Source organism: Sapajus apella, unplaced genomic scaffold (assembly GCF_009761245.1).
Source record: "Sapajus apella isolate SASKATOON/1434 unplaced genomic scaffold, GSC_monkey_1.0 scaffold33, whole genome shotgun sequence".
Lineage (NCBI taxonomy): Eukaryota > Metazoa > Chordata > Mammalia > Primates > Cebidae > Sapajus > Sapajus apella.
The window spans coordinates 5,089,972-5,102,201 of NW_022436973.1; the positions used below are offsets into that span (position 1 = coordinate 5,089,972).

At 48.8% G+C, this 12,230-nt stretch overlaps 1 protein-coding gene across 3 annotated transcripts in view; it reads right to left on the reverse strand.

Annotated features, from left to right (window-relative positions):
* Window positions 1–12,230, reverse strand: part of BPI (bactericidal permeability increasing protein) — a 33,844-nt gene that overhangs the window by 8,428 nt on the left and 13,186 nt on the right. For all 3 annotated transcript variants that reach the window (XM_032294975.1, XM_032294974.1, XM_032294973.1), the window contains 5 exons: window positions 10,345–10,436; window positions 6,236–6,412; window positions 5,183–5,242; window positions 3,574–3,741; window positions 2,247–2,314 (listed from right to left, as the gene is read on the reverse strand). In XM_032294975.1, the coding sequence (XP_032150866.1) occupies window positions 2,247–2,314; window positions 3,574–3,741; window positions 5,183–5,242; window positions 6,236–6,412; window positions 10,345–10,436 (565 nt within the window). The remainder of the gene's footprint in view (window positions 1–2,246; window positions 2,315–3,573; window positions 3,742–5,182; window positions 5,243–6,235; window positions 6,413–10,344; window positions 10,437–12,230) is intronic.

Below are 12,230 nucleotides of genomic sequence, written 5' to 3' on the forward strand. Positions count from 1 at the left end.
CTCTGAGTGTCTCCCTCTGTCCCTGAGTGTCTCCCTCTGTCTCTCTGTGTGTCTCCCTTGTCTGAGTGTCTCCCTCTGTTCCCCTGAGTGTCTCCCTCTGTCTCTCTGAGTGTTTCCCTTGTCTCCCCCTGAGTGTCTCCCTTGTCTCCCCCTGAGTGTCTCCCTGTCTACCTGAGTGTCTCCCTGTCTCCCTGAGTGTCTCCCTGTCTCCCTGAGTGTCTCCCTCTGTCTCCCTGAGTGTCTCCCTCTGTGTCTGCCTTTCCTTTTCTACATCTCCTTTTTCACCTTTCCTGCCACAGTCATTGCTGCAAAGATGGACCTGTGACCTCTGCTGGCCCCATGAAAGTCGGCCCCAGGACTTCTGCTGGGAATATTGGGAATGAGGTATTCTCTTTTCTCTGGGAAAATAAGGAAGGTCCTGGTGACTATTTTGCTGCCACTTGGTGACAGCCTGCTGGGAAATGAAGCCAGTGCAGAAGACAGCAGAGCCAAGAGATGGAGACAGACTCTCCCTCCCTCTCTTCCTTTGTGTCTGTCACTCTGAGTGTCACTCTCTGTGTCTCTGCCTCTTTCTCTGTGTCTCACCCTCCCTTTCTGTATTTTTTTTCTTTAGAAAATCTGATTGTTTATTTTGAGACAAGGTCTTTCTCCGTTGTCCAGGCTGGAGTGCAGTGGCTTGAACATGGCTCACTGCATCCTTGACCTCCCAGGCTCAAGTGATCCTCCCACCTCAGCCTCTTGAGTAGCTGGGACCCCAGGCATGCGCTACCACGCCTGGCTAATTAAAAAACTTTTTTTTTTTTTGTAGAGACAAGGTCTCACTATGTTGCCCAGGCTGGTCTTGAACCCTTAGGCTCAGGCAGTCCTCCCACCATGGCCTCGCAAAGTGCTGGGAGAATGACGTGAGCCGCCACACCCGGCCCTGTGTTTCTCTTTCTGCATTTCTGTCTTTCTCTTTCCCTCTTGCATATTGAGTGTTTATTCTATCCCTGGAAGTGTTCTTAACACTTCAGCGCATACTAATACCTCATTTCAGCTCGCAATGATGCTGTTGGCAAAGTCATTACTGGGCTTATGTTTTACTTTTTGAGACGAAGTCTCACTCTGTTGCCCAGGCTGGAGTGCAATGGGGCAATCTCGGCTCACTGCAACCTCCGCCGCCCGGTTTGAAGAGATTCTCCTGCCTCAGCCTCTCAAATAGCTGGGATTATAGGGGCCCACCACGATGCCTGGCTCATTTTTATTTCACCACGTTGGCCAGACTGGCTCAAACTCCTGACCTCAGGTGATCCACCCACCTCGGCCTTCCAAAGTGCTGGGATTAGAGTTGTGAGCCACCACACCTGACCTTACTGGGCTAATTTTATAGCCTGGGAACTGAAGTTGGCAGCGTTTTGGTGCTTGCCAAGGTGAGCTGCGCTTCAAACACAGGCAGCCTGATGTCGGGGCTGCATTCCTAACCACAAACCCCCCTGCCAGGACTCAAATTAGGGTCATGTGGATTCTAGAGTCTCCCAGCAGAGCTGGGGCGAGAAGTTGAAGTGGGATTTCCAAGTGTCAAGGAAAGGCAGGACGTGGGACGGCCGGATACTGCTGTGGTTCAGTGGGGATCATAGCTGATGCCTCCCAGCCATGAGGACTGACAGTGTCCTGGAATGCAGGACTGTCACTGCTAGAACTGGGACACTTGGCTGGTTGCAGTGGCTCATGCCTGTAATCCCAGCATTTTGGGAGGCCGAGGCGGGTGGATCACCTGAGGTCAGGAGTTCGAGACCAGACTGGCCAACATGGTGAAACCCTGTCTCTATTAAAAATACAAAATGAGCTGGGCATGGTGGTGCATGCCTGTAATCCCAGTTACTTGGGAGGCTGAGGCAGGAGAATCGATTAAACCTGGGAGGTGGAGGTTGCAGTGAGCCAAGTTAGCACCACCGCACTCCAGCCTGGGAGACAGAGTGAGACTCTCAAAAAAAAAGAAAGAAAAAAAAGAACTGGGACACTCATGGCTAAACTGAGATGGTTGGTCATCTACAATGTGTGACCTCAAATGAATCACTTTTTCTCTGAGCGTCAGGTTCCTGGTCTGCAAATGGGGGTGTTGTGGCCATCACACACTTGCGGAGGAGTTAATGTGATGAGCGAACAGGAAAGCGACAATACAGTGCTTCTGTACATACAGGGCCACTGCCATCCCACGGCCGCCAAGGACAGATGGCAGCCCCCTCCTCCCCCACAGGCCCCCTTACCTATCCACGTTGAGCTCTCCAACAAGCCTGTCGGACCTGGCGCTGACCTCCAGGGAACCATGCGTGCTCTGCCAAAACAATAGCCCAGGGTGAAGTGCCCCGACCCAGGCGCCGTGCTGCAGGGCCTCCGAGCCAAGGAGGGTGAGCTTCACAACAGCCCAGCAGGGCAGTCCACCCCCTGCTGGGTCAGGCCACACAGCCAGGGAGTGGGGAGGCTTCCCGCGGCTTTGTGGCTGCTGAGTCCTAAACTGTTAGCCAGTTTCCCTTTTCTCTCTCTACTTCCAGGACCATTTCAGAGTTCTTGGCCACTCTCGGAGGGGCTGTATAAGACAGACCTCAGGGCTGCAGTCCAGGCCAGCCCTGTTCTCACAATCCCTCATTCATTAATTCATTCAAAAATTATGTATTGAGGAGGAAGCCCCAGGTTCCCACCTCAGCTATTGTGTGCCGTCTGTGTGATCTTGGACGACCCCCCAGGACCTATTCTGTCTGCAAAGTGGGGTAACAGGTTGCAGCTTGGGAGACCCAGTGGACTTGCCCAAGGCCTCTAAGTGCTTTCTGGTGTGGAGAGTGTCTGAACCATGCCCTCAGTGGCCATATGGGCACCACCAAATGACTGTGGAGTGATGGAGTTATCAAAGGGATGAATGCATAAGGCAACAATGGAGTGAAAACTGAGGCAAATGGAAGATTAAACAAATATATGAATGAAAGAATAACAAAGATATACATGAATGAATAAATGACGGATGAATGAATGAACACATATACAAATGAATGATCAATTGAACAAAGGTGTAAGTAAATGAATAATTGAATAAATGAATCCATGCAGGAATCAGAAAAGGTATGACATATTTCAAGTCAACAATCTAATAAATAATGGAATGAATTAATAATTGAATGAATGAACAAATACAAAAATGCATAATTGAATTACTAAAGATGTAAGTGAATGAATTGGAAATAGTAGACATATTTCAAGCCAACATGGAATGAATAATTGAATGAATGAGAAATTGAGTGGATGAATAATTGAATGAATAAGTAAACAAATGCACTAGTGAGTGGCTGGGTGAATGAACGCCTGCAGGAGCCAGCACAGTTGAGTAAGTGGCTGAGGGTCAGGCTCTGGAGTGGCACAGTCCAGGTGTGAATCAGGACGGGACTCACACTTGGTTTCCTGAGTGGCTCAGTGTCAGGCTCTGGAGTGGTACAGTCCAGGTGTGAACCCGGACAGGACTCACACTTGCTCTCCTGACTCCAAGGACAGTGCTCTTGGGACTGTCCGGGGCTCCTCATCTGTCCACACCCAGGAACAGCTTACCATGCCGATCAGGAAGAGAGAAGCCAGGGAGGAGTTGGCGAGGACGGCAAAGGCCTGGATGTCCAGGGCAGGGAAGAAGGAGAGGCCGGTGGGCTGCACGGACAGTTGCGGCGGGACGGAGGCTGAGATGTGGATCTGCATCTTCATGTTGGGAAACATTTTGGCCACCTGCAGCCCCCAGTGGAGACAGCCAACGAAAGGAGGAGTTCCTGTTGAAATGTTTCTAAATCCTATCTTGCCCCACCCTGCTTAAACACCTCCAGTGTCTTCCCATTGCTCTTAGAATAAATCCTAAGATGGCAGAGTCTGGCAGCTGGCACCCTGCCAACCTCACCACCTGTGCCTCTGCCTCTTGTCTTCCATCTCCAGCCACATGGAACTCTTTCTGTGCCTCACACTCAGCAAGCTCTCTTGTCACCTAAAACCCTTTGCACTCTCTGTTCCTCCTTGTTGAATGCTTTTCCTCACATTCTCTATCTTGGCTCTTTCCCTTCCTTCAGGTCTCTGCAGATGTCACTTTCTTAGAGAGCAGTAGTGGCTTCCAGGGGGAACTAAGGAGGGCCTTGGTGACCTTCTTCCCATCTCTCTTAGCCTCTGATCTTCCCCAGGTGAACCCACAGTCTGAGTAAAAATAATGTGACTGTCATGCAAATGAAGCTTCAAGACAACACCCCTGGATACCACTACCAGCCACACCTCTCCCCACAACAGAGCTTCTCTGTATAGAAATTTCTGGGGTTTTACCACCAGAGAGGCTGCTATAAACAGAATGTTTGTGTCCCTGCAAATTCATATGTTGAAGCCCTAATTCCCAGTGTGGCTGTATTTGGAGAAGGGCCTCTAAGGAAGTAACTGAGGTTAAGTGAGTTCATAAGGGTAGGGTCCTGATCCAATAGAATTAGTGCCCTTATAAGAAGAGACACTGAGAGCTCTCTCCCGCCCCCACCCCCACCACACATGCATTGAGAAAAGGCCCTGTGAGAACACAGCAAGAAGGAGGCAGTCTACAAGCCAGGAAGAGAGCCCTCACTAGAAACCAAATCTGCTGACGCCTTAACCTTGGACTTCCAGCCTCCAGAGCTATGAGAAGTAAACCCTGTTGTTTATGCCACCTGGTCTGTGCCATTTTATTACAGCAGCCTGAGCAGATAAAGACAGAGGCCCTCCTTGACCATCTTGTCTAAAGTAACCTCATCCACCTGTCGGTTTTACCGGTCACATTCCACATTATTTTTGTTATCGTTTTGGATATCTGAATGATATTTTTCTCTCTCCACTGGTCTGGGAGCTCCAGGAGGGCAGGGAGGTGGTCTATTTTGTTGGGTTCCCAACATAGGGGCCCAGGCACATGGTGGGCATTCAGTAAATATTTATCACATGAAAGACTCCCCACCCCCACCCTCTGCCAGCATCTACTCCCACACTTGGTCAACTGGGTGCTTGGAGCCTTTCTCTGTTCTGGGGATGAAGCTGTTTCCTCCCCTTCATCCTCGGTTGCCTCTGGATCTTGTGTGTGTATGTTGGTGAGGGGTCTCATCATCCACTCAGCAAAGCCCTGTCCTCCCCAGAAGCCTCCAGGCTCACTAAAGGAAACCAAGGTCCTCCTTACCTCGGGTAGGAAGCTTCCAAAGAATTTGGTTGTCAGTCGAAATCTGGACTCCTTTGGAATCTGTAGCAAGAGAAGAGAAAAGGATCCCGGAGGATGCCGTTACAGGCAGAGCAGAGGGGGCAAGTTCCACAGGGGGTGAGAGACCGACTGTACACACAGTGGCCAGCCCCTATGTGACAACAGAGTAACCGACCCACAACCTCTGCAGCAACCAGTCCCGAAGCCACACCACGCCTTCTGCAGCAGATGGTCCAGAATGGTCAGGAGCTGGTCAGTGAATGCCTGCTTGCTTTTTGCTCCTGAGAAAACCCAATCTGCCTTCAAACCGATCTCACAGGACGCCCCATTTCCAGCAAGGCCTGTCTCTGCCTTAGCGTGATGCTAGGACTGGATGACGGTCTGACAACTACTCAATCAATGTCGCTCTTTTTTTTTTTTGAGACAGAGTCTCACTCTATCACCCAAGCTGGAGTGCAATGGCACAATCTCAGCTCACTGCAACCTCTGCCTCCCGGGTTCAAGTGATTCTCTTGCCTCAGTTTCCTGAGTAGCTGGGATTACAGGCACCCACCACCACGCCTGGCTAATTTTTGTATTTTTAGTAGAAGTAAGCCTGGTCTCGAACTCCTGACCTCATGATCCACCCTCCTTGGCCTCCCAAAGTGCTGGGTTACAGGCGTGAGCCACCATGTCCGGCCTTATGTTTCTTATTTGTTACTTCCTACATTCCAAATTCTGTCTTGGTCCTCTCATAGACTAATATCTCATTTAATCAGACATTAATATCTCATTTAATCTTCACAACACCCGTTGAAGAAAAACAGTTATTGGTATTTTACAGATGACCAAACAGGTTCTGAGAGGTGGAGTAACTGACCTGGGTCACTCACGTGGAGAGGGGTGGGGTCGATACTGGAACTCAGCTCTAGCTGACTCTAGAGTCAACACTTTAACTTCCCCCACTGTGAGAAAAGCTCTTTCCAGATTTTCTGGAAGGTCTGCAGGACTCTGAGTCCAGTGCTCTTCCCATGCCCCCACACAGCCCGGCCTTACCATGTCATCTGTAAGGGTCATCTTCAAGACCCCAGCCTCTTGGTATACAAGCCCAGCTGTGTTGAAGAAATAGTCAGAGAGGCCCAGGTATACCATGCGGTCGTGGGCAGCAGGAAACTCCATCACTGGTGGAGCAAAGGGAGGTGGATTGTGGTGGTTCAGACGGTAAAACTCCCCCTGGGGGTAGAGGCAACAGAGTGAGCCCAGATATTCTTCAGGAATTATAATTCAACATCTCCATTCAGGAAAAGATGGGCTGAGGACACCAGCTGTACACTCGCAAAGGAAACAGCAATGACCGGAAGCTAACAGTAGCGTCAAATGCCTCCTGGGAGCTGGTTTCTGAGTGCTCCTCATGCCAGTCCTGGGAAGGCAAGTATAACTATGCTTCTTGTATAGGAGAGGACACTGAGGCACAGGGAGGTGAAGTGACTTGCCCAAGGTCACACAGCTGGTAAGTGGCAGAGCTGGGAATCAAACCCAGGCTTCCAACATCCCGTGAACATTTTCCTAACCACTCCATTGTCTCAACCACAACCTTGCTCAGAAGCACAGAAACCCTATGAAAAGAACAGTGAAATCCTGTTGGTTTCATCTGTGAAGTTAGTAAAATGGGAAAAGAGGTAGATTGATTTGAGTGTTTGTGTGCTTTGAACTGACGCTATCTGTGTTTGGTGAGAGCATTCATAAGCTGCTAGGGTTGTTTTTTATGTTTCTGAAGAGCAGTTTGGCAATATGTTGTAAAGGTGGATCATTTATTTAGCAAATAAATGTTGAGCTTAAAAAAGCAAATTTTAGTTGGATACATATGGTGGGATACCACTTATGTAAAATTTAGAGGCCCATAAAAACTATAAAAACACAGGCAAGAAGACCGCACACCAACATCATCAGCGTGGTTCTGGGGTGGGGGGAGAGGCACCCAAGGGAGGCTCATTAGTTATTTCTACAACGTTTTATTTTTTTAAAAATCAGAGGCAAATATGACAAAATGGTAAGATTTCTTAAATCTTCATGTTGGGTACTTGGAAGTGTGTACAATTCTCTGTACCTTAGAGTTATTTTATTACTTAAAATTAACAAACATAACCTCCATATTATAGAATACATGCAATTCTTAATAACAGTAAGATGGGCTGGGTGCGGTGCTTCACGCCTGTAATCCCAGCACTTTGGGAAGGCCGAGGCAGGCATATCACCTGAGGTAAGAATTTGAGACCAGCATGACCAACATGGTGAAACTCTATCTCTACTAAAAATACAAAACATTAGCCGGGCATGGTGGCGGGCGCCTGTAATTCCAGCTACTCAGGAGGCTGAGGCAGGAGAATCGCTTGAACCTGGGAGGTAGAGGTTGCGGTGAGCCAAGATCGCGCCACTGCACTCCAGCCTGGGCAGCAAGAGCAAAACTCCATCTCAAATAATAATAATAATAAAATGGACCTATGCACTGACTAGAAATCATCTTTAATATATATTGCTAAGTGAGACAAGTGAGTAGAAGAATAGTGTGTATCCATTCATGTAGATCATCAGCAAAATCTGGTTGGATTTTCTTGTGCATTTATGTGAATTCTTAGAACGAGGGGCCTGGGAGATTAGCACACTCCATGGTTGTCAGTGGTCAACTCTGGGCAGGAGTCCAGGAGGTAAACAGGACTCTTCTTATTCACTGAGGATAATTACATATTGCTTTAATCTTTTACTCTGTGCTATCATTTAGATACGTGTGGGTATTCATTTTCCTCTTAGTATGCCATTTGGTCTGACTACCCCACTTCTAGGAAATACTCAAGGATGGACAGAGGCACAATTGCAAGGATGGTCACTGCAGCTTTGGTTACATTTGTGGGAAAAAATGGAGATCCCACGTGTCCCAGGAGGGGGCACTATCCTCGTACCCTATCCCAAGCTGTCCTCTGAAAAACCAAGCAGCCAGTAAAGGGCTGCAGGAGGACATTTCATGGATGGCAAAGATATTCCTATCATATGTGTTGATTTTTAAAAGTTGTAAAGCAGAATGTATAACATGACACATGCAAATATATGTATGTGTGTATTTTGCTGTCTATATGTGAATACATGTGTGTGCATTTTTTCCTATTTCCATATTCTGGGTTTTGTGTGTATTTGTTTTTATGCCTATATATGTGTACATTTGTTTCTGTGTGTTTGCGTGTGTATCTTTCCCTGTCTCTGCAAAGACAAGGGTTGGGGGCAGCTACACTTGTGTATCGATAGTGCTTATCTCGAGGTTGTAGACTTGGGTAATTCCTCTCTCTTTTTTTCTTTCTTTTCTTTCTTTCCTATATTTATTTCTGTGTTCCTCTGCAGTTTCTAAATTTTCTTTTTCACGTTGAATTTGCTTTGAAACAAGCAAATAAACTGTAAACAAGCAAATCATCAATGTGGAAGGACTGAAGGACAATCCAGGATGAATTTCAGAGTGGGACCCACTCCTGCTGGGGTGGGAGGGAAGGCTGCTCTGGGAGTGACAGCTGAGTGGACAGCCACGTGGAGCACTATAAGAAGCCAGCAGGGGGAGGTGGGCATTGGGAGGGAAGGGAGTACCAGGCAGAGGGAACAGCTAGGACAAAGGCCCGAGGTGGGAGCAAGCTTCACCCATTTGAGGAAGTATAAGGCCAGTGTGTCTGGTTGGAGCATGGTGAATGAGGGAATGAGCAGCATGAAATAAAACTCCATCCATCCATCCATCCATCCGTCCATCCACCAATCCATCCATCCACCAATCCATCCATCCACCAATCCATCCATCCACCAATCCATCCATCCACCAATCCATCCATCCATCCACCCCCCCACCTATCCACCTACCCACCCATTCATCTATCCACCCATCCATCCACCCACTTATCCACTTACCTACTTATCCATCCATCTATCCATCCACTCACCCACCCACCCATTTATTCACTTACCCACTTACCTATCCATCTACCAATCCATCCATCCACCCATTCATCTATCCACCCATCCATCCACCCAACTTATCCACTTACCCACTTACCCGTCCATCCATCCATCCACTCACCCACCCACCCATTTATTCACTTACCCACTTACCCATCCATCCATCCATCCATCCATCCATCCATCCATCCATCCACTCACCAATACATCCATCCATCCATCCACCCACCCACCCACCCATCTATCCACCTTCCCATCTATTTATCCATCCAACCACACACCTACCCATGTATCCATATATTCATCTATCCACCCACCTACCCATTTTATGCTATCCATATATAGGCATAAAAACAGACACAAAAAACCCACAATATAGAGCCCACCCACTCATCCACCTAACTACCAACCCATCTGCCCACCCACCTATTCATTTATCCATCCACATACCTATCCACCCATCACTCATCCATCCATCCACCAACACACCCATTCCCCCACTTACCCATCCACCCATCTACCCACCCATCTACCCACCCACCCATCCATCCACCCACCCACCCACCCACCTACCCATCCATCCATATATCCATCCATCCATCCATCCATCCATCCATCCATCCATCCATCCAGCAAATAATTTGTTGAGCACCTACTATGTGCCAAGCATTGGTCTAGGTGCTGCACATGGTAGTGAACAAAGCAGTCGCATCCCCTTCTCTCTCATCATAGTGAGGGAGATAGACTTAAGACTGTGCGTGTGTGTGTGTGTGTGTGTGTGTGTGTGTGTGTGTGTACTGGTAACAAAGCAGGATGTGGGGGAAGAGGAGAGATCTATTTCAGTGACAGTGATCTGGGAAGGCCTCTCTAGGGAGGGAATGTTTGAGCACAGACTTGAAGGAAGCAAGGGAGAGCTGCGTGGAAACCTGGGGGAGAGCACCCAGGCAGAGGAAAGAGCAAGGGCAAAGGTCTTGGGGAGGGGCAGGCATGGTGTGTTTTGGGAATGGCGGGGAGGCCAGTGTGACTGGGGCAGGGAGAGTGGGGTGAGTAGAGGGCGGTGGTGAGTCAGATAGGAATCAGGGGATGTTGTAAAATTTGTTTCCAAGGACTGGGGAGCCCTGGAGTGTCTGAGACAGGTTCTCGGGTGTGAGGGTGTGTGGTTCTCGGTGTCAGCTCACCTTCATCTGTGCGTCCAGGGTCTCAGCTGTGATTGTTGGAGGTGCCACCAGACCATAGTCGATTCCAGCCACAGCATCTATTTTGGTCATCACTAGAGAGAAAGAAGATGGACCATGAGCTGGTTCCCATGGTAGCATCCCTGGAACCTGAAATGCAGGGTCAGAATCCCCTAAAATTGGATCAAGAACTGCAGTGCAAGTTCCATTCCCAGCTCCTCCAGGAAGTCTCTTCAAAGGAGCTTGCCTTAAGGGAAAATGAGCCCACGCCCCAGATTCGCAGACACCACCTTACTCTCTTCTTCCAACATCCCTGAGGTGGGTGGCTAAGACATAGGGTCAAGGGCACGGAGAGACCTAAGCTTGAACCAAACTCTGTATGACCTTGGATAAGTCCTTGCACTTCTCTGAGCCACGTTTTGTCATTTGTAGAACAGAGATAATCCTAGTGACCTCACAGATGCTGGGAGAGTTTTGTGAGAAGGTGAAAGCCCAATGCCCTGTACAGGCAGAGGCTCAAAAGCCAGGAGGATCATTGTTGGGATCATTGATAATAGCCCAGGCTGAGTGTCAGCTGGCTCAAGTCCGAAAAGTTTCTGTTTCCCAGCAGTAATCAGTGAGAATTAAATAGATATCAGCCCCTCCTTTATCCCTTTTCTTAGTCAGCAGGGAAGAAAACAAGGCTCAGAAATCCAGGTTGTCCAAGTGAGTGATGAAGCTGGGATTCAGACCAAAATCGTTTTCCTGCCTTGTGAGGTCAAACCTCAGGCACTGCAACTGCATCAAACCTGCCCAGGATGGGCTCCTATTCTGGAGGAAGACAATGCCTCTTAAGGCTCATGCCTGTAATCCCAGCACTTTGGGAGGCCGAGGTGGATAGATTTCCTGAGGTCAGGAGTTTGAGACCAGCCTGGCCAACATAGTGAAACCCTGTCTCTACGAAAAATACAAAAAATTAGCTGGGTGTGGTGGCGGGCACCTGTAATCCCAGCTACTTGGGAGACTGAGGTGGGACAATCCCTTGAACCCGGAAGGTGGAGGTTGCAGTGAGCCGAGATCATGCCATTGCACTCTAGTTTGGGCAACAAGAGTGAAACTTCATCTAAAAAAAAATGCCTCTTAAATGGGCATATACTATGTGCCAGCCATGCCAGGCTTCACAGCAAGGTGGCCCGAGGGCAGCGGAAAGCCCAGGGTCTGGAGTGAAGGAAAGCTTGGCTCCAGATTTGATTTTGCTTCTGCGTCTTGACAGCTCCATGACTCTGGACGAGTCTCACCCACTCTCTGACTTTCAGGTTCCTCATGTGTTTTTGTTTTTGTTTTGAGACAGAGTCTTGCTCTGTCACCCAGGCTGGAGTGCAGTGGTGCAATCTTGGCTCACTGCAACCTCTGCCTCCCGGGTTTCAAGCAATTCTCCTGCCTCAGCCTCCCAAGTAGCTTGGACTACAGGCACCTGCATGACACCTGGGTAATTTTGGTGTTTTTAGTAGGGACAGGGTTTTACCATGTTGGCCAAGCTGGTCTTGAACTCCTGACCTCAGGTGTGATCCGCCTGCCTCAGCCTCCCAAAGTGCTGGGATTACAGGTGTGAGCCACTGCGCCTGTCTAGGGTCCTCATTTGTATAATGGGGAGAATAATGCCTCTCTCAGGTGAATGCTGGGAGGCTGAGGGGACAATTTCCTGAGAGCCTGCTGCAGTTCTTTGCAGCTTACCAATTACTTGGGGGTGAAGATTATTGTCCCTATTTTAAGGACATGGAAATTGAGGTCCAAAGAGAAGTGATCAATATCAGGTCTCAGGCCATTCATGTGTCTCTGGCCTCAGAGAGCTGGGGGTATTTGGCTGTTTGGCCCTTACAGAGCTGAGGGGATGAGGCGGTGTGGGCTGC